The 23,026-nt window shown below is 40.3% G+C and overlaps 1 protein-coding gene across 3 annotated transcripts in view; it reads left to right on the top strand.

The window, feature by feature from the left end:
- Positions 1 to 23,026, top strand: part of PPEF1 (protein phosphatase with EF-hand domain 1) — a 123,217-nt gene that overhangs the window by 11,795 nt on the left and 88,396 nt on the right. For all 3 annotated transcript variants that reach the window (XM_072818342.1, XM_072818341.1, XM_072818340.1), the window contains one exon: positions 12,851 to 13,017. In XM_072818342.1, the coding sequence (XP_072674443.1) occupies positions 12,945 to 13,017 (73 nt within the window). In that variant the 5' untranslated portion in view covers positions 12,851 to 12,944. The remainder of the gene's footprint in view (positions 1 to 12,850; positions 13,018 to 23,026) is intronic.

Raw genomic sequence — 23,026 nt, 5'->3', positions numbered from 1 at the left:
TTCAGAGTCCTTGTATTACTTATTCATTGCTATGTAACAGATTTCCAAAAACCTTAGAAGCTTAAAATGCACATTTATGATCTCACAGCTTCTGTGGGTTAGGAATCCAGACATAGTGTACCCGGGTCCTCACGAGCTGCTGCAGTCAAGGTGTTGGCTAGGCTACAGTCATCGGAAGGCTTAACTGGAGAAGGATCCACTTCCAATCTCAAGTGATTGTTGGCAGGACCCAGTTCCTTGAGGTCTGTTTGACCGAGGGCCTTTGTTCCTTGCTGGCTTTTGGTCAGAGACTTCCTTCAGTCCTCTGCCATGTCAGCCTCTCCAGCATGGCGGCTTACTTCCTCAAAAGCACTCAAGTTGTGACGGAGCCTGCTAGCAAGACAGAAAGGCAGTCTTCTATAACCTAGACATGGAGGCAATAGCCTAACATCTTTGCCATGTTTTACTGATTAGAAATCAGCCAGTAACTAGGTCCAGCCTTACACTGCAGGAGAGGGGATTACATAAGAGCACGGATACCAGGAGGCAGGGATTTGTGGGAGCCATCTTGGGTCTGCCTGCCACAGTGCTCAGGTAAGATGCTCCATGGATTCTGTTCTGGGTGTTTTATAGCTTCATTCTGCAGGAGAGATGGGTGGTGTGGGTAGAGTGCCTTTATTCTACCCAGACCATGACTCTCTATGCAGCTTTCTGATTTTATTTCTGAAAATTCGGGGTTAATTTAAGGAGCTTGTGTGGTTTTTGTTTTTGACTTAAGCCATCTAGGACCAAGCTAGGGCTAGATGAAGCAGTAGTCAAACTTTAAATTCCTGTACCTACCAATCTTCTGTTTATTAAATTACAACCACGGAAAGGTCAACTTTTGTAGCCTTTTCAAAGCTGCCCTTGTAAACTTCAACGTGTAATGACAGCTGTTTTAGCCTGTCATCGTGGCTGCTGACCAGGTGACCCCAACAGATACATCCGGCCAGCACTGGCCTTTATGAATGTCTTTGCCTTGCTAGTGATTTGTAACCCACCTTTAATTTCTTTTAATCATTCTCAAATGACTTGCCAAAGCTGGCATCTCTTTTCTCTTACTCATTGTGCCTTTTCAATACCCAGAATTCATCCCTGGAAATAAGCTTGATTCTTTCTCTTTATTGAAACATAAAATTACTTGGTATTCTTTTCTTCTCTTTAAAGGGAACTAGGCTCTTTAAATCAAAATTCTGGGAATGGTTTTGATTGTGAACCTGTCACAGCCCAAGCTTTTTGAGAACGGTCCCCTAATACGGGTATATTAATTTATTTGTAACCAATACTACAGTACTCATATATTGTGTACATTACCAAACATACATGAAAATAGGAAATTCAAAAAGAATTTAAAAATAGATAAAAATACGAGTTCTAATATTTTGCTTTCTACTGTCCAAAGGGGGTGCTGCTGGGCATTGAGGTATCAAAGGCCCCGAGTGGGCAGACACCTTAAGTACCACCAAATAGGTCTGCACATGTTGCTTCTGTTCTCGGTCTAGTCCCAAATCCAGTGGCTCGCTCTAGAGTCTAGCATGTTCCCCGGTGTGCATCATGACCAATAATAGGAGCTGCCCATTAGAATTACTTTTCCTTGGTGGAAGATGGAACTGTGGCCAACTCTAGAATGCTTGTGGGGCAGGAGGGGTCTGGCTGCAATGCTCAGTCTCTCCCTTGTGAGGTAACCAGCCTCTCCATCCCTCTCTTTCCGTAGCTTGCTCCCACCAGAGACTAACCAAGTGTCCTGGTCTGGGTTCCCTCAGAGGCAGACCCTGAGACAAGCATTTGAGAGCAAGGAAGGCGAAGGCAAACCCAGTAGGGAAATGGGCAAGTGAGAAAGGAAGGAGGGACAGCCAAGACAGTCGAGAAAGAGTAAGTCCGGCCTGTAGGGGTGGAGAGGCTGCCTTTGTTCAGTCCAAGAAGATGGGCACTTTCCACTACCCACTTGTACGTCTAATTGCAGTATTATAATTAGGAACTCAGTTCATTCTGATTTTTGGCTTACCTCTCTCATTTCACATCCTTGTTAAGCACGGTGAAATACACATTATCTGCAAGAACACTCTTTTCTCCCTCACCTCTTCTCTTCTGAGTTAACTTCTAGCTTCCGACTGTTCAACCATCAGGTCTCAGGCAGGGCATCGCTTCTTTTTTTTTCTTTTTCTTTAACTCAACCTTATGCCCAAAGGGGGCTTGCATTCACAATCCTGAGATCAAGAGTTACCCGTTCTACCGACTGAGCCAACCGGGCACCCCAGCAGCAGCTCATTTGGAAAGCCTTCCTTCATCCTTTTCTGGGCTGGAGCTCTTTCTCTGCACCCTGTACCTGTCCTATTAGAAATCTTATCATACCATATCACTTTTATTTATTCATGTAATCTATATCTATTATGTGCCTGGCACTGGTTTAGGTACCGGGAGCTTATATTCCAATAGGAGAGAAGGATTTTAATTTGTGATTTTATTTTAATTTCTTATTTACATATGTGTTCACCCCACCTCATCATGTCCATTTTGTTCCCCCTTTATGTCCTGTCCTTTGGCACAGTGCCTGCCATGTAGGGGTGCTCAGGGTGTTGTGTTGAATTGTGTCGAATTGAAGAGCATAAGCCATCTTGGTGCAGGATGATTTGGTATTGCCATGGCCTTTTCCAACCTTTCCTGCTGGCTGTTTTCATACAGTGATGTGCCCACTGAGAGAGAAACTGACCTTGACTGTTAGGGGTACAAGTCTGTTAACAAGGGAGTTTAAAACTGTTAACATTACTTTGCCAATTATTTTTTGTGTTTTCAGGCTGGGAGAACACATCCCTGGTCAGCTGGAGGAAAGTCAGAGAGCATCTGAGAGGAGGCTGGGACCTTCATTTTGCAAACACTTAAGGTGCTGACCAAGGCAGTACAGCGTAAAAATCATAAGTAGGGTTTGGAGAATTAAAGTGCCTAGGTTCAAATCCCAGCTCTGCCACTCATTTGCTCTTTGACTTTGGACTCCAGGTCCTAAAGTGTAAATAGGGATGATAATAATAGTATATGCAACATAGGAGGGTGTGCGGATTAAATAAAATTAACACACATAAAACTAACAAGTGCCTAGAACCTAGTACATGCTCAATAAATGTTATTATCATTATTATGATTTATTCACATACGTCAGTGCTGGTTCATTTGACAGTTGGAGGCCAGCTGTAAGACTCTTTGTGGTGCTCAAAGTCACATTTCAGCATTCTTCATACTATGGAAAAAAATATGGTGAAATTCTTCATTTTAAGCAAATTCTAAGTTTTAGATAGATCACATAAAGGGTATGGCCAATGCAATGCGTGGTCCAGAGGCCAGCCGTTAAAATAACTGCCTAAATCACAAGTTCTTTCCCTTCTTTCCTTTCTTTCGGTGATTAAAGAAATATTTGGTGAATACCTTTTATTCATTTGGTGCCAGGAGTGCCAGAGGAATGAAATGGATCCCTTCCTTTCAGGATTTCAAGTGTAAAAGGACAAATTACAGTGCACCTTGGGACGCTCTATATAATTGGACCCACACATGGCTTCGAGAGCCAGAAGACAGAGTGCCTAACTCCCCTTTGGTGATTTAGGAAAAGCTTCACACAGAGGTGGCATTGGAACAACCATATGTAGACATAGCTATCATTTAACCACTGTGAATTGAATAGGCATTTGGCCAGAAACACAGCCAAAGAGCAACATTGTCCACTATTTGTTTGAGATCCTGGGTAATTACACTATCATTTACAAAGTATATGGCAGCCTCGTAGGGTCCTAGTCTTGGAGTCCCTGCCATGGAAACCTATTCGGTTGTATTGCCTCATAATGAGGCCCTCTGATAACATTTAATATGCTAATAGAAGTACAGAAGCCCAGCGCTGCCTTTCCAGTTATTTTTAAAGTGACTCCATTAGATTAAATAGCAAGCTAGGTAACCACTTCACGGGATCTCCTATGGCTCTCAAGTGCAGAAAGGAATTGGCTAAAGAGGAGCTTGGGTGGGGTTATGAAATGATTTTGGCTGGAGTCCTTTAAATCCTAGCTTGTGACGCTGACACCGAAGGCCAGGAAGCTCAGAAACAGATGCTGTGTAACCAGCCAGGCAGAAGAGGGGAGGAGAATTGCTGTGGGTGCAGCTGCAGCATGATACTGTGGGAGCACGATCACCCCGGATGGCCTGGAAGGATGCCGGAACTATGGCTGGTGGCACCCGTACTGGTATCGGCGCCTGATCTCTCGAATGTGTTCCCTCCTCTTCCTCCTCTAACTCAGCAAAATTCCAGGTCGACTTTCAGTTTCCTTTCTGCTGCTGGAGGGAGGCGAATCTCCCTTCCACAGACAAGTTCTCCATCACACAGCTATTTGAATAGCTAGAGAAATTCAACTGTCGTAGAGGAGTCTGCAGCACAGCACCCAAGGCTGCTCCCTGACCCATGCCTTTTCAAGTCCCAAGGAGGAATGTGTGGTGGTCTCACTTCTCTTAGTCATGCCCAGGTGGCTTGTAATGTTGCCTAAAAATCAGCCTTGGTTGACCTAAGTTGTTAGCCACTGAACACTTTTCCACTCTTATTTACTAAAATTCAGCGTGTGTTTTTTATTGATGCAGGTTATTTATGCCAACAGTGGCCTGGCCCTGCCTGTACGGAGCCAGGTCCCCTTGAAAGCAGTCCTGTGATCCCAGCCCAGTAACTTGAGTGTGTCCCTTTATCTCAGAGCCAGGAATAGGGCAGGGTTGGGGCAGACAGCTGCAGAGCACAGGCCAACGTGGCCTCTCTCGGATCTGTGACTCTAGGCTCGCCTTTCAGGCTGAAAGGCAAAGCAGCTGTGGCCTGTTCGAGTTATTTCTTTGTGTGGGCGCATGTGTATTTATTTCTTGATTTATTTAAGCAAGAGTTCTCCCTGCAGAGAGCTGCAGAGGTGTGAAATGTGGAGTGTGTGCATGCATGCGTGCTTGCGTGTGTATGTGTGTGGAGGGGTAATCCAGAGAGAGCTGGAATTGTACCTCTTTTGTTTCAGATCTCTATGTCCCTCATAGAGAAGGTTGTTTTCTTGTTTTTGTTTCTCTTGCAACACCTGGGGTGAGGAAAAATCTCTGCATTGGCCAAGCAGAAGAAAGAGGTAATATGTTTGTTTGTTCTTAGGTATTTTGAGCAAGCAAAAGTCTACATTATAAACGTCTATTGTGTAGCCACAGGACAGGAAATGTGCACTCCTTAGAGTTTATTTTACTGCTTTGCAATTTCTCTGAGTGATTTTTCTCAAAGATCCTGATTCCAAATCAGTTGTCATTATCTTCGAAAGGTGTACAGATGACTTTGCAATTTGAAGGGTTGCTGCCTATTTCAGATGAACTTGGTATTTGGAAAAACTCTGTGGTCACTTGGGTGAGAACTAGAAATGAGGGAAGAGTTACTTTGAGAAACCCTTCTACCCTTCATAGTGGGACATTCGCCAAAGCCCACTATGCAACTTCCTGTTCAGAAATCTTGTAGCTCCCTTGGCCTCTTGCTATCTTAGAGGATCAACTGGGTTTCCATTTCTCTGTAAGGAAGGAAAACAGAATTTCTCGCAATGTTTGATTATTCTCTTTAGTGATTTAATGCTTACATAGATTCATCAGATTGGATCTGAAACCAAGGTATAGCTACGTTTTAGTGGACATTTCTATTCTTTAACCATTGAACAGAATGGGTCTTCGGTGCTGCTGCTAGTCAGCTGTGCCACAGAGTACATACTTAATTTCTGAGTCTCAGTTCTTCATCTGTAATATGAGAGTGATGGTACAGCCTTAAGACTTGCTGTGAAGATTAACTGGAGTAGTGGAAATATAAAGCACCCACTGTGCTGGGTAAACAGTAGTCCCTTAATAAATAGTAGTGATTTTAGCTATTATTATTATCACTGACCTGGCATTCTTGCAGATCTTAGTGCTCTCACAGGAAGACAGTTCATTTCTTATGAATCTACAGTTATCTCAGGAGTAGACACCCAAGGATTTTAGTCTCTGGGAGATCCCAGACCATGCATTCTGAAGGAAGAAATTTGAGCAAACACAGTCTCGGTTCAGCACTTTTACCGTGGTGGGCACCCATCTGCGCATGGCCCCTCCTGACTCATCCACTAAGAATTGTTTTTTGTTCAAGCTGGTTTTTTCCACAGTAGTCCTCAGTACAAGCCTGTAAGGTAGGCATTATTATTCCTTATTAGGAGAAAACTGAGGTGCAGAGGAATTAATGTTAATTAACTAATTAATTTAAAAAAATTTTATTGAAATAGGCTCCACACCCAGTGTGGAGCTTGAACTCACCACCCTAAGATCAAGAGCCACATGCTCTACTGACTGAGCCAGCCAGATAACCCCAGTTTGTTTGATTTCTAAACCACAGGCTCCACTGACCCATCATTAAGCAGTTAGGAACAACAGATGCTCTTGAGATGCTTTAACTCAAAAGGGTCCCCTTGCTAGGCTGTTTAGGAAACAGTGAACACCTTGGCTCTTTCTTAGAGATTCCTATTAGAGACGAATATTAACATGTTAAAGGCTCTGAGGCAGCTTGCAGTCAAGAAATCTGTTTAATCCTACTTCTCCTCAACTTATTTGATTGCAGGGTCTTCTTCTTCTTCTTCTTCTTCTTCTTCTTCTTCTTCTTCTTCTTCTTCTTCTTCTTCTTCTTCTTCTCTTCTTCTCTTCTTCTCTTCTTCTTCTTCTCTTCTTCTTTTTTCTTCTCCTTCTCCTTCTCCTCCTTCTTCTTCCTTCTCCTTCTTCTCCTTCTCCTCCTCCTCCTCCTCCTCCTTCTCCTCTTCCTCCTTCTCCTCCTCCTCCTTCTCCTCCTTCTTCTTCTTTCTTCTTCTTCTTCCTTTCTTCTTCTTCTTCTTCTTCTTCTTCCTTCTTTCTTCTTTCTTCTTTCTTCTCTCTTCTCTCTTCTTCTTCTTCTTCTCTTTCTTCTTTCTTCTTTCTTTCTTCTTCCTTCTTCTTTCTTCCTTCTTCTTTCTTTCTTCTTCTTCTTTCTTTCTTCTTCTTTCTTCTTCTTCTTCTTCTTTTTCTTCTTCTTCTTCTTCTTCTTCTTCTTCTTCTTTTTTTTCCCTATTGCTAGAATCATAAAGCACAGAGAACTACTCTTCCACAAACATAGCTTGGAAAACCTGGCACCAGGCCAAGCTGCCTCTTGATGATACAGCAACAGATGCCTTCAGACACCTTCTGGTGGTCTCCAATTTCAAAAACGAGAAAAGAATAGATGCCAGAAACCACTGCTTTATAAGCCTGACATGACCTTTGGAAGTGTAGTTTCCTTCCCCTTCTTCTCCTTTCATCTGATGAGACCAGGGAAGAGTTACCAGGTTGGTCTCACAGACTTGTCCTTATTCATTTAAGACCCCAGACATAAGGAAATGAACAAAGAAATGCTGCAGTGTTCTACTGGAAAGATAGTGGTGGCAGGGGCCTCTCTAGCACCATCAGCCTCACTCTCTGCCCTGTAATTAGACTTCAGCCACAGCCATCAGGCTGTAGAACCCATGTTTGGGTGAGTACCAAGGAGACAGCAGCAGGGTGAGCCTGAAAAGGTACTGTCCTTCATGCTCATGTCTCCACAGAAGAATTTGACCTGCTTACTTCACTCCCACTTTGCAAGGTGGGAGTGTGGTGCCAGTTGAATGACTTTGGGTTCTGGATTTGGGTTCCTCAGGGCCAGAGCTAAAGTAGGAATTTCTCTGAAGAGGCAGCATCTCTGAGAAAGGCTGAGTCTGTAGCATGGGAAACCACACTGTTCACATCTAGAATGCCAGAGGCAGAGTCCAGGTCCAGGTGGCTGAGCCAAGCTGTGGGAGTTCAAGAAAAACGTACTTTGTATGACAATAAAGAATGAATGACAACTTTGGGAGACTGGGCTAGCACTTGGAGGGTGCTTAATGGCTGAGGTGAGGTTGGCTCCAAGGGCATTATTTGTTCTTTCCTTGTATTTTCACCTTGAGAAATGAAAAGTGGTTAGGATGAAAAGAGCCAGACCTCAAACAGTTGGGCCTTCCCCTCCCCCACATACAGTAAAAGCTTTCCAGCAGAAGCCTTAGAAGCCTTTTCTTTTTCAGATTATAAGTGTGTGCCAATGATGAGTCACTGTTTCATGTTTGTGCTTTAAAACCATTCTCAATCTATAAATATTGGTAGGGGCAGCCGCACCAGGCAGGTTTCAAGTTTTTCTTGCCAAGTTCCACCTTTTCCGCAGTACATGTCACTGTCTCTGGCATCCTTGGGTCTTGGTCAATGCTGCAGAGACTCCCCACCTCTTGAGCCAGAGGACCCCTTGCAGGCCCTAAGGAATCATTTCTCCAGAGACTTCTTTGGCATACTCAGTGCTTTTCTAATGCTGACAGAGGCCTGGAAATGGAAGGAGCTTCGATTTTTCTCAATAATGGAAAATCCCCAGATAATTTTTATCAGCTTTACAGCCAGATAGAGATGCCCTCAAAGGTATATACACTGCTTAAAAACTTGTTTTCCTGTCTGCCTTTAAGTGGATAATGGCAGCCTAGTTTGGGCAGTGTGTGGGAGTAAGAAGTGGCGTTTGGCCTTACCTAGCTCCTGTTTGGGTGAGCATTAAGATGAGCTCTTTTTTTGTTTGTTTTGCCTGTTACCTGAAGGAGAAAAACAGCTTAAGAAGAACTTGCTTAATAATGATTTAATAACGTAAAAATTTTAACAGCAAATTTTTTCCTAATAACCAAAGAATTCTAGAACAATTCTCATTTTTTCTCCATCATGATTTTTAAAAGCTTCTTTAAAAATGAATGTGGGGATCCCTGGGTGGCGCAGCGGTTTGGCGCCTGCCTTTGGCCCAGGGCGCGATCCTGGAGACCCGGGATCGAATCCCACATCGGGCTCCCGGTGCATGGAGCCTGCTTCTCCCTCTGCCTGTGTCTCTGCCTCTCTCTCTCTCTCTGTAACTATCATAAATAAATAAAAAAATTAAAAAAAAAAAGTTTAAAAATGAATGTGTAAGTACTACCCATTTTCTGGTTTAATGAAAGGCTTTTGTATAATCAGATAGCATCAAATCATGGACCAATAATGACTTGTAGCAATTCATTATTTTAAAAGATTCAATTAATTAATTTGAGAGAGAAAGAGTGAGCAAGTAAGAGCATGAGCAGGGGGAGAGACAAAGAGGGAGGGAGAGGGAGAGAAAAAATCTCTCAAGCAGACTCTGCACCTAGCATAGACCCCATAGAAGGCTCGCCCTCACAACCCCAAGATCATGGCCTGAGCTGAAATCAAGAGTCAGATGCTCAACCCACTGAGCCACCCAGGTGCCCCAGCAATTAATTTTTTAAAGGATCCTGGCTGGGGTGCCTGGGTGGTTCAGGCAGTTAAGCATCTGCCTTGGGCTCAGATCATGATCCCAGGGTCCTGGGATCAAGCTCCACATTGGGCTCCCTGCTCAGTGTGGAGTCTGTTTCTCCTTCTCCCTCTGCCCCTCCCCTTGCTCATGTTCTCTCTCTCTGAACTTGTGTATCCTCCGTCTCAAATAAAAATCTTTTTAAAAAATAATAAAGGACCCTGGCTTAGAAAGCTCTATTAATTCATTTAGCATTTATCAAACATCTGCTATGTGAAAGGTACTGTGTAAGTGCCAGAGATTCAAGGTGTATTTAGAAAGGAAGATACCCATGGAGCTGATAGTCTAACAGAAATATACTCAAGTTTGATGCTTTGTAGTTCCTAGTGAATTTTTTAAAAAAGGTTTTATTTATTTATTCCTGAGAAACACAGAAAGAGAGGCAGAGACATAGGCAGAAGGAGAAGCAGACTCCCCACTGGGAGCCCAATGTGGGACTCGATCCTGGGACTCCAAGATCATTCCCTGAGCCAAAGGCAGATGCTCAACGGCTGAGCTACCCAGACGTCCCCATAGTGAATTTTTATTTTTTTATTTTTATTTTTTCCATAGTGAATTTTTTATATGGAATTTTGTTGTGTGATGAACTGAGAGGTGGCTGAAAACCAAATGCCTTTGGAGAGATATTGCTTTATTTTTTTTCTAGAGAAAGAAAATCAAGATTGAAATCTCTCAGTTTTTCTTGTTAAATCAGTGTTGTCTACTCAATGCCCAACTCTTCTGTGTTCACAAAAAGGGGTAGCAACAATAGCATAAAGATGGAAGTGAAGCCCGGGGGGATATGGAGAGCAGTGTTTCTCCAGATCCCAGAGCACCTGTGTCAGAGTCCCTGGAAGATTGCATTGTAATTGCAGATAGACCCTCCAGACTGAGTGTCGGTGGTAAAACCTGAGAGTTCATTTTTTAATAACCTCCCCTGGTGAATTTTGTGATACTCATGTCGGAGAGCACTGATGTAGGCACATGGAGAAGGTCACCAGGATGAAGTGAACAACTTCAAAAGGTGATGAAGGACCCCAGAAGATGTGTTCTCATTGCTGCTTCAGATGACTGATAATAAATTTCTCAAAAAAATTAAAAATTAAAAAATTAAAAAAGAAATTTGTCAATGGGGGGCACCTGGGTAGCTCAGTCACTTGAGGGTCTGACTAGTTTTTGCCTTAGGTGGTGATCTTGGGGTGGTGAGATGGGCCCAGGTCCGCTCCATGCTCCGTGTGGAATCTGCTTGAGATTCTCTCTCCCTCTTCCTCTGCTCCCCCATCTCTAAATAAATGGATAAAATCTTTTTTTCTTAAAGACATTTCTGAGTATAGAGAGAAGGCAGGTGATTGGTAAATAGTGCTCCAATTTCAAAAACGAGAAAAGAATAGATGCCAGAAACCACTGCTTTATAAACCTGACATGACCTTTGGAAAAATTCTGTTCCAAACAGACGGAGTCAAAGCATTTAGAGGAAAATGTGATGATCCTTAGGTGTCATCATGGATTCACTAAAACATTGTCTCTATTAAAGACTGTCAAATTTGGCTGCACATTAGAATCATCTGAGGAGTTTAAAAAAAAAAAATCTCGATGCCCAACCCCCACCCAGTCCCAGTTACATTAGAATCTCTGGGGAGGGGCCCAGGCATCAGTCTTTTTCTAAACCCCCAGAGATTCTCATTTAATGCGGTGCTATCTGAACATTGGGAGTTTTTTTTTTTTTTTTTTTTTTTTAGCATTGGGAGTTTTAAAAGCTCCCCAGGTGAAGATAATAGGCACCAAAGTTTGACAAGCAATTTGTCTATACGACATTAGGCAAGTTGCTTAACTTCCTTACACTTTGTGTAAATTCTAGGTAATTTTAAAGGTCTCTCCCACCTTTCAACTATTACAATTGTTATTAAAAATCATGCCAAACTGATGTCCCCCTTCCCTCCTTCCTTCCTCCCCTCCTCCTCCTGCTCTTCGTTTTCTTCTTCTGGGGGCTGGGATACTCAAGCTGTCAAAGTATATATATCTTATTTTCATGAAAATATTTAGCAAAATTTCCCAGGATGTCTCATAGACAAGTAAGATGATAGTTATGATGGATGAATTTACTGCCTAACTGAACGAATATGCTCAGAGTGTGACTGTAATGGATCTGCAGTAACCCTAGGGAATGGACCAGAGTGGAATGCTACAGGGCTGTTGTGCCCTTGGAGCTGAACTTAACATTTTTTTACCCATGATGTAGGTAAGAAAGATATGAAAGAAGTGCCTATCAAATTTGGAGATAACCCCAAGTGTGGGAGGGTTAATTCATTTAATACATAAAAAAAAAAAAAATCAGCCCTAGCTCTGATCACAATATCTGTTTATTAAGGTTATTATTATCCTAACAATATTTCCATAATTCAAGTATTTTGTTCATTTTATTTTTTCTATTTCTTTAGTCGAGTCAAAATTTAGAGGCTTTTAGTGTACTGCTAATGGAAAAATAGACATGTCTGATAGGGTCCCAGGTCAGTTGTTCTCTGACTTTGTTCCTATTAAGAAATGCAATAGATTAGATTAGATCAGGCTGGTTTGGAACAATACAAAATAAAGGAAGCATCACCCCCAAAAGCTACGAGGTGGGATACTAAAATCCAATTTAGCAGTTTCAGCTGATAAGTGTGAGGATAGACCTGGCAGGAAGTGTGTCTCAAAAACACATGGATGGCTTGTTTAAAAAAGACTCGCCCACCAGGGGCAGCTGGCCGACTGGACTCTTGATCTCAGGTCGTAAGTTCAAGCCCTCTTTGGGCATAGAGTTTAGTTAGAAAAGAAAAAGGAAAAAAACAAAACAAAACAAACCACAAACCAAAAGGGTGCTCTGCCCCCGCCCCCAATGGTGACACTCTGGTCTCGGGGGAGGCCTTGAGCCTCCTTTTTTTAAAAAAAGCTCTCCAGCTGCTTCTGAGAAATAGGGTGGAGAAACTCACTTTGATGTGAATTTTGGCATAGTTGTTTAAATATGTTGTTTTGTCTCATCGTCCATCTCCAATCTGTGTTTTTAAAAGCCCAGATACATTTGATTGTTTTGAGCTTAAAACCCAAACAGTTAAATTACATCAGGTCCTTCATATCCCATCCCCTGCATTTCAATTAGAAAATCGTGTGCTCTTACATTTCCGTTTTTCTTGGCATTTTTAAATGCTTTATTTTATGCAGACCTCAATCTGACCCAGACACGCGGGGAAAATAGAATTTATGCTGCGTAGCAGAAAAACAATCTATAGCTGCTCTAGTGCTGCTGCTGTGTTTTGGAAAATGCACCAGGATTAAATGATGTCTGATCACTTTCCACATCACATGATGAACAGCAGTTGAGAAGCATAAAATGAATCCTGCTGAGAAGCCCTTCGATACCTTGCTGTTAACGGGTGCTTTCCTCCCTCCCCCCTCTCCCTCCCGTGTCTTCCTCATCAGGATCTATGACTGAGGTGGATCAGCTAGGAGTGGCTCCTCGCAGCATAAAGGGAGGCACTTGTCACACTGTGTTTTGGAATGAGAAGTTAAATTCATGAGCACACATGATTTAGAAGACATGGGCTGTGGCACCTCGTCTTCAACGAAAGACAGAAAATCTGAGAAAGGTGAGTGCCAGCGGGGGTGCCTGTCTTCTTGAATGAAAAGGGAGCCAGAGTGAGCCGGATTCGCCTTCTCCCCTTTCCCCGGGCAGGGCAGCCACTTGCTTCCGCAGCCGCCCCCTGCGCTTGTGCACAAGGCACCGTCTCTGGAGCTAAAGGTTGAATGTTGGCATCACACGGGAAACTACCTTTAGGAAGATGTAGCTTTGAATTTATCGTGTATCATAAAGTATTATCTAAGAGAGAGCTTCTGTTTGATTTGATTGCAGCTGAACACGTACCAATATAAAATCTCACGTACCAATTTCAAACTCAACGGCAGGGAACAAGAAAGCCTCTGTGAATTTGTCTCTGTTTATTCAATATGCTTATAAATAGCTCTCTCCATACCTATGTGGCATTTAGTAGCATCACTGACTTTTTATTAGATTTTATACCTCAGTGATCGAATTCTTTTTTTATAGCTCTTCAACACAGAACTTCATGAGATTTGCCTCATGTTTTGAGAATATTCCAGGTAGAATTTGGGAGACACAAGATCATCTGCTTCCCCAAAAGTGGGTTGTTTCTAAATAGATGACTTGCCCCCCACGACCCCCATATAATTAGAGGCTTAAATATTTCCTTTGTTTCTTTTATACTGAAGTTCTTTCTCATGCCTTACTAGAATCTAGTTGCAACTCACTTGAGTGTTTAAGGGACATAGTCTCCACAAGCAAATTAAAATAAAAACAACAACAACAAACTGGGATGATTATTTGAATAATTTGCTCTTAAACTCCATTCTTTTTGTATCTAGGTTATAGATAATTTTCCCAATTTCTATCCCACATCTTGTTTTTGGAAGTTTATTCAGGCTTAAGATGGAGAGTTTAGGATGTGGAGTATTCTATACTAATTAGCATGTGAAGTTTTCTCTTGGGAATCAAATGCTTTTCTGCCTCCCAGCTGACTTATGCTGGTGAGTTAGCAAAGCTGATCTCCCACAGTAGGGACACAGGAGATGTAATCTTTCAAATCTGTAAATCTTTCAAAAGCTTCAACTGAGCTAATTCCATGGTGATAATTTATTATAAGAGAGTAAAGGGAGTAATACTCTTTTCATATCTAGGATTATCCAGAGTTCTTTAAATTTAGCCAAATTTCTCAGATATCCCCCCACCCTCTGCCCAAAAAAGGCCAAGCCCAGATTGCAAAAATAAATTCTCTCTTTTTGAAATATTTCTTGGGATGCCTGGGTAGCTCAGTCGGTTAAGTATCTGCCTTCAGCTTGGGTCATGATGCCAAGTTCCTGGGATTGAGCCCCACATCAGGCTCTCTGCTCGGCAGGGAGTCTGCTTCTCCCTCTGCCCCACCTCTGGTCACGCTCTCTCTCAAATAAATAAATAAAATCCTTTTTTAAAAAGTGTTAAAAAAAGAAATACTTCTCAACTTTTAAAATGTACAGGTAAGGGATCCCTGGGTGGCTCAGCAGTTTAGCGCCTGCCTTTGGCCCAGGGTGCGATCCTGGAGTCCCTGGATTGAGTCCCATGTCAGGCTCCCTGCCTGGAACCTGCTTTTCCCTCTGCCTGTGTCTCTGCCTCTCTCTCTCTCGCTGTCTCTCATGAATAAATAAATAAAATCTTTTTATTATTATTATTTTTTAATTTTTATTTATTTATTTATGATAGTCACACACAGAGAGAAAGAGAGAGGCAGAGACACAGGCAGAGGGAGAAGCAGGCTCCATGCACCGGGAGCCCGACGTGGGATTCGATCCTGGGTCTCCAGGATCGCGCCCTGGGCCAAAGGCAGGCGCCAAACTGCTACGCCACCCAGGGATCCCAATAAATAAAATCTTAAAAAAAAATGTGCAGGTAATTGGAAATATTGCCTTAGATTTTGGGATTGGTTTTTCTTTTAATTTACCAACGTGAAATCCACATAACACAAAATTAATCATTTTAAAAAGGACATTTCAGTGGCATTTGGTACATTCACAAAGTGTAACCACCCCTTCTAGTCTAGTTCTAAACATTTCCATCACTCCAAAGCAAAAGCCCTTATCTATTAGGCAGTTTCTCCCTATTTCCCTCTCCTTCTAGCCCCTGGCAACCACCAGTCTGTATCCTGTCTCTGTGAATTTACCTGTTCTGGCCATGTCATGTAAATGGAATCATACATTGTTACCTCTGCCTCCTTTCACTTTAGCATGTTTTTGGGGTTCATCCATGTTATAACATCTATCATACTTTGTTCCTTTTTAAGGCTGCATAGAATTCCATTGTATGGATAGACCACATTTTCTTTATCCATTCATTTGTGATGGACATTTGGATTGTTTCCACCTGTTTGGCTATTGTGACTAGTGCTGTTATGAATATGAGGGTACATGTACTTGTTTGAGTCCCTGTTTTCAGCTATTTGGGGGTATATACCAAGGACTGAAATTGCCAGGTCATATGGTAATTCTATGTTTAACTTTTTGAGGAAATGCCAAACTCTTCCTGGATCACTTTCTTAAAAGAGCAGTTTCATTGAGCTATAATTCACATGTCACACAATTCACCAGTTTAAAGTGTGTAATTCATTGGTTTTTAGTGTATTCACAGAGAGCTATACAACTGTCACCACTATCAATTTTAGAACATTTTCATAACCCTACCCCAAACCATTAGGAGTGACTTCCCTACCCACTACCTCCAGCCCTAGGCAATCACTAATCTACTTTCTGTCTCTATAGATTTGGGCTCTTCCAGACATTGAATATAAATGTAATCAGACCACATGAAGTCTTCTCTGTTTGACTTCTTTCACTCAGCATAATATTTTCAAAGGTCATGTTGTAGTATGAATCAGAATTTTGTTCCTTTTAATTGCTGAATAATATTCCATTATAGGAACACGATACATTGTATTCATCCATTCAGCAATTGATGAGCATTTGGGTTGTTTCTACTTTTCTTGTCATTGTGAGCAAGGCTACTCTGAACATTCATGTACAAATTAGAGTGTAAACACGTTTTCAGTGCTATTGGGTATATACCTAGGAGTAGAATTGCTGGGTCATGTGAGAGCTCAATGTTTAACATTTTGAGAAACTTCTAAACTCTTTTCTCAAGTGCCTGCACCATTCTACATTTCCACCAGCAGCGTACAATGGTTCCGATTTTTCCACATCCTTTGCAACACTTGTTATTGTCTGTCCTTTTGATTATGCCCATCCTAGTGGGTATGAAATAGTAGTTCATTAGGGCTTTTGTTTGCATATCCCTAATGACTAATGATATTGAGCATCTTGTCATGTGTATATTAGCCATTTGTAGATCTTTGGAAGAATGTCTATTCAATCATCTGTCCATTTCTGGTTATGTGTTTTTATATTATTTTGGTGTAAGAATTCTTTATATATTCCAGATATAAGTTCTTTATCAGATATATGATTTGCAAATGTTTTCTTTCATTCAGGGGGCTGTCTTCTCACTTTCTTGATGATGTCCTTTGAAGCAGGAAGGTTTTTAATTTTGATGAAGTCCAGTTTATTTTTTCTTTAGTTGCTTATGCTTTTGGCATCATACCAAAGAATCCATTGCCAAAGCCAAGATTATTTATGGTTATGTTTTCTTCTAAAAGTTTTATATTTTTAGTTCTTACATTTAGGTTTTTGATATATTTGAGTTAGTTTTAATATGTGGTATGAGGTAGAGGAACAAATTTATTCTTTGCAAGTGGATATCCAGTCATCTCAGTACCATTTGTTGAAAAGACTATTCTTTCTCCATTGAATGGTCCTGGCACTCTTGTCAAAAATCAATTGACTGTACACATGAGGGTTTATTTCTGGACTCTGAATTGTATCCCATTGATCTATATGTCTGTTCTTATGCCAGTACCACAGTGTCTTCATTACTGTATTTTATAGAAAGTTTTGAAGTTGGGAGTCTGAGTCCTTCAACTTTCTCTTTTTCAAGATTGTTTTGGCTTTCTGGGTCCCTTGCATTTCCATATGAATTTTAGGATCAATTTGTCAGTTTCTCAAAAGAAGCCATCTGGAATGTTGATGGGGATTGCACTGAATCTGTAGATCAATTTGGGAAGTATTGTCAGCTTCACAAACTATCTGATCCATGAACATGGAATGTCTTCCCATTTATTTAGGTCTTTAATTTCTTTCAATAATTTTTTGTAGCATTTACAGTTTAAGTTTTACATTTCTTTTGTTAAATTTACCACAAGTATTTTCATTCTTTTTAATGCTGTAATAAAATGGGATTATTTTCTTAATTTCATTTTTGGATTGTTCACTGCAAGTGTATAGAAAACAATTGATTTTTGTATGTTGATCTTATATCCCAAGACTGGTTGATTTCTTAGGATTTTCTTTTTTTTTTTTTTTTTCTTAGGATTTTCTATTTACAAACTATGTCATCTGCTAATAAAGATAGTTTTACTTCTTCCTTTCTATTCTATGCCTTTTATTTCATTTTCTTACATAATTATACTGGCTAGAATCTTTCTTACTGTTGAATAGAAATTCACAAATACACATCCTTGTCTTGTTCCTGATCATAGGGGGAAAACATTCATTCTTTTGCCTTTATGTATAATATTAGCTGTGTTTTTTTGCAAGATACTCTTTATCAGGTTGAGGAAGTTCATTCCTATTCCTCGTTTTTCAATTGTTTTTATTAAGAAGTGGTGTTTAGGCGCTCCTGGGTGGCTTAGTCATTTGAATGTCTGCCTTCAGCTTGGGTCATGATCCCAGGGTTCTGAGATTGAGCCCTATGTCAGGCTCCCCACTCATCAGGGAGTCTACTTCTCCCTCTCCCTCTGCCCCTCCTCCTATTTGTGTGTTCTCTCTCTCAAATAAAGAAAATCTTAAAAAAAAAAAAAAGTGGTGTTTAATTTTGTCAAGCATTTTGTCAAATGCTTTATCTGCATGTATCAAAATGATCATGTAGTTTTTGCCCTTTATTCTGTGATAAGTTAATTGAACTTCAGATGTTGGAACCAACTTTGCATTCCTGGGATAAATCCCATTTGGTTATGATCTATAATTTTTTTTATATGTTGCTAGATTCAATTTGGTAGAGTTTTATGATTTTTGCATTTATATTCATAAGAGATAATGGTCTATAGTTTTCTTCTGATGTGTTTGTGTGGTTTTGCTATCAGGGTAATACTAGCCTCATAGAATGAATTACAAAGTCTTCTCTTCCATCTTTTAGAAGAGTTTGCGAAGAATTGCTATTCTTTTTTTAAAAGATTTTATTTATTCATGAGAGACAGAGAGAGAGAGAGAGGCAGAGACACAGGCAGAGAGAGAAGCAGGCTCCATGCAGGGAGCCGGATTTGGGACTTGATCCCCAGGACTCCAGGACCACGCCCCAGGGCCAAAGGCAGGCGCTAAACCACTGAGCCACCCAGTTGTCCCATGAATTGCTATTAATTCTTTAAATGTTTGGTAGAATTCATCAGTGGAGCTAAGCATGGGCCTTTCTTTGTGGGTAGTGTTTTGATTACTTATACTACCTTTATTATAGGTCTATTCAGATTTTCTATTTCTTCTTGATTCATTGTTAGTAGTTTGTATCCTTCTAGGAATTTGCCTATTTCATCTAAGCTATTTAATTTAGTAGTGTATACTTGTTAGAGTATTCCCTTATAGTCCTTTTTATGCTTCCATTATCTCTTCTTGAGTATGTCAATGTTTATTATGATTTCATAATAATAAATATGAAAACTGAAACAATGGTATTTACTTAGATTTATCCATAAAAAGTTTTTCTCATTTAAAAATATTATAAAATATAGAAAAGCAGTTAGGAATAATATTCATCATTCTACTACCCACAGACAACAACTGTTAAGACTCTTTTTTTTTTGTATAGTGTATATTTCTGATCATCCTAAATATTAATTTCTTATAGCCTTGCTTTTGGTACTAAGACATTATTATATTAACATTTCTCAAATTGTTATAAATTCTTTGTAAACAGCATTTTAGCCATTACTAAACATTTTACTTTATGGATAGACCATCATATTCTTAATTATTCTTCTAATATTGAATTATTTATTTATTTATTTATTTATTTATTTATTACTAATAGAGACAATACTTGGAAGAATTTCTTGTGTAGTTTTTTCCTTACTTTGGATTATTCTCATACTCAGGTGATTAAGACATGAACTTATTGTGTCAGGGTTATGAATGTTTTGAAATGTCTTGATAGAAAAATAATAGTTATTATTTCCTGAATTACTGTATTCTAGAGAGTGTTCAAAATATCCTGCATACTTTTTATTTAATCCTTGCAATAAACCTGAGTAAAGTGTTATTATTCCTTTTTTGTATAATTGAAGAAGCTCATGCTCAGCAAAGTAAGTACTTGTCAAGGTCATATTAGTTATCACTGCCAGAATTGGGATTTGAATGCAAGGAATTCTGAGTACAGTTTTGTTTTTTTGTTTTTTTGTTTTTTTGTTTTTTTGTTTTTTTGTTTTGCTGCCAACCATTACACCATTTTATGGTGCCTCCCGATGTTGCTGCTCTTGGAAACTAACTTTAATTAAATGTACTCATATAAAATACCTTTTATTGCATAGTGCTTTTTATAGTTGTACAGGCCCTTTCATATACAATTGTTCTTCACAGCCTGTGAAGGATTGTTTTCAATTTGTTAGAAAGGAAATCAAAGCTTTGAGAGGCAAAGTGATTTGCTTAAGAACACATAGCTAGTAAGTGGCAGAGTCAGGGTTAGGGCTTGCTCTCTGTTTCTCACAGTCTGACTAGTGTGAAAGGCTTTTCCTCCCACTTTGGCCATTCAGCCCTATTACAGAATTCTAGAGTACCATGGCATTTAAAATTTTTTATTTATTTATTTGTTTGTTTATTTATTTATGAGAGAGAGAGAGAGAGAGAGAGAAGAGAGAACAAGGAGAGGGGCAGAAGGAGAGAAAGAAAGAATCCTCAAGCAGACTCCCCACTGAGCGTGGAGCAGGACTCCGGGCTCAGTCCCAGGTTTCTAAGCCAAAACCAAGAATTGGATGCTTAACTGACTAAGCCACCCAGATGACCCTATTGTGGCGTTTTTGAGAAAAAGTAGCCTACATATAAAATTGAGACTATCCTCTTTTTGTGGGCTATCTAGTTTCATGTAGAGAAGTAGCATCAATGTTGTATTATTATTGTTATTTTGCTTCTTTTGTAATGTGTAACAGGGAAGAGAAAAATCATAGTTATCATTTATATTGAGTGCCTACTATGTTCATTATTTCTCTTTCTCTGCAAAACTCTTGGAGGAAACTTTGGGGCACCTGGGTGGCTCAGTTAGTTAAATGTTGCCAACTCTTGGTTTCACCTCAGGGTCCTGAGATCAAGTACCCCTGTTGGGCTCCACACTCAGCAGGGAGTCTGTTTGTCTTTCTCCCTCCCTCAGCTTTGATATGCTGCCCTGACTTGTAAAATTGGAATTTATCCAAAAATAGAAATTAAACATTGCGATTTCATTCTCCCAAACTCCACTTTATACTTAAAATTTTATATTGATGCATTTTGAATTAATAATCTATTGCTCTTTTTTCCCATGGAGCACTTTCAGAACACGATGATATATTTTCTTTTATTTCTTCCCTTGAGACCATTTAGAAATGCATTTATTCATTTTCCCTAAGTGCTGAGGAGCCTACAAAAGGTTTTGGCTTTGGAGTTCTCATGCTTTAAGCTATGAGAAATGGAAATTTTCTCTAATGGAGATTGTTCTTTTTAAAAAATATTTGTTCTTTATTTTTACTTAGAAGTTTAAAAATACTAACTAGTAAACCAAATATTTCTTTAATTCCTGGAATAACATCTAGTTAATTTAGTTGTTTAAAAATTTAATAATTGGGCAGCTCGGGTGGCTCAGCGGTTCAGTGCCGCCTTCAGCCCAGGGCGTGATCCTGGAGACTTGGGATCGAGTCCCATGTCAGGCTTCCTGCATGGAGCCTGCTTCTCCCTCTGTGTCTCTGCCTGCCTCTCTCTCTCATGAATAAATAAAATCTTAAAAAAAAATAAAAATAAAAATCTAATAAGCCATTCACAGCTGCCTGAGAAATCCCCTCCTTCCACCATCAGCCCTGTATCTCCTACCTCCTCAGTCCCAAAGTTAAGTCATTTACAAAGCTGTATATTTATATTTGGGACCTTCATGGAAAAACAATGAATGATGTTGTTTCCTTTATCTGTGTTGTTCTCTGAAAAATTTTCTGAAACTTTAGAGGGGCTCTTGCCATTCTGGTTATTATTGGAGGATTTTCCTTTATAATTGCCATCAAGCAGTCTTTACTGGCATTATGGGGTATAGCAGAAATCCCTGTGAATTGAGATTTCCCTCATTTTCCTCTTCAGTGAAATGGGACATCAGATAAGATGCTCTTTAAAATTCTTGCCACTCAAAAGTCTCTCAGAATGCTCTATAACTGCAAGTGTACATGGAGAGGTGAGAGCTCTATAGCTGCAAGTGCACATGGATAGAAAAGGCATTGATTACCCCCTTCTACTACTCTTGCTTGCTCCCTTAGCTATTACCCCATTAACATTTTTTAAAAAGATTTTATTTATTTATTTATTCATGAAAGACACACAGAGAGAAAGGCAGAGACATAGGCAGAGGGAGAAGCAGGCTCCAGGCAGGGAGCCCCATGTGGGACTCGATCCTGAGACCGCAGATCATGCCCTGAGCCAGGGGCAGGTGCTCAACTGCTGAGCCACCCAGGTGTCCCTCCATTAACATTTTTTTTAAGAGAGAGAGAGAGAGAGCACTGCTAGCAGGGTGGGGAATGGGGAAAGGGGCAGAGGGAGACGGAGAGGGAGAGAGAATCTTAAGCAGGCTCCACACCCAGCACGGAGCCCAACATAGGGCTTGACACAGGGCTCAATCTCGCAACCCTGAGATCATGACCTTAGCCAAAATCAGGAGTCGGCCACTTAACCAACTGAGCCACTCAGGTGTCTCACCCTGTTAATGTCCTAACATGCTCAAGCGCCTTTCCTCGATTTTCCTTTTCTTTTGGTTTGGATACATTTTTTTTTTCCTCATGCCATTCTGTTTTGCTTTACCCCCAACTGCTTATTTTTTAAAATTGCAAACCTTCAGAGAGAAGAATACAGCGAACACCTACATTCCCTTCACCGAGATTCACCACTTTGTTAACATTTTATCTTTTTCTCTCTCCCTCTCTCCTCTATCTCCCTCTCCACTTGAAAGTAAATTGTAGACAATATGATATTAACCTCCATGTACTTCAGCATGAGTGTCCTAAAAACAGGGATATTCTTTTATATAACTATAAATCTATATCACTCTGAAAAGCATTTAGCATTGGTAGATTAATATTGTCTAACATGGAGCTCATATTCAGAATTTTCCTGCTGTCCAAAATGGCCCCTTGTAACTGTTTTTCCCTTCCCTTTGGAAGAAAAGCCTTCCCTTGTCCTCTTCTTCCCTCCACTTACTCTCCTCCCTCTCAGAGCTTGCTCTTGAAAGGGGCGTTTACACTGCTGTCTCCTACTTTCTCCATTCAATCCCATGGAAAATGGTTTTGACAAGTTCTTGAATGACCTTGAAGTCCAGTGGACCATTTTCAGTTCTTATTTTGCTTGGCTTCCTGGTAGTGCTTGGCACTCTACACACATCCCTCTTAAAATACTCATGGCCCTTGGCTTCAGTGACTGCACATTCTCCTTGTGTCTCTGAACTGTTTATAAGGGCTCCACTTTCTCCCAAGTTCTAAATATTAGGATTCCTCTGGGTTCCTCTTGGTTCTTTTATTTTGTCACTCTAATGCTCTCCTTGGGTGACTTTACTCTCATGGTTTTAATTATCGTCAGTATATCAAAAGTGCCAAATCTTTATTTTTGGCCCATATCATATAATATAGCCCTGGTTTTTTGGCATCAATTGGAAATCATTTTCTTTTCATTTCTTCTATTTTCTTTTTTTATTTTCAGTACAGTGTTATATTAGTTTCAGGTGTACAGTATAGTGATTCA

This window comes from Canis lupus, chromosome X (assembly GCF_048164855.1).
Source record: "Canis lupus baileyi chromosome X, mCanLup2.hap1, whole genome shotgun sequence".
In the NCBI taxonomy this organism is placed as follows: Eukaryota; Metazoa; Chordata; class Mammalia; order Carnivora; family Canidae; genus Canis; species Canis lupus.
Note: the sequence above shows the minus strand (reverse complement) of the source record. Positions and strands in the feature narration are given on the sequence as shown.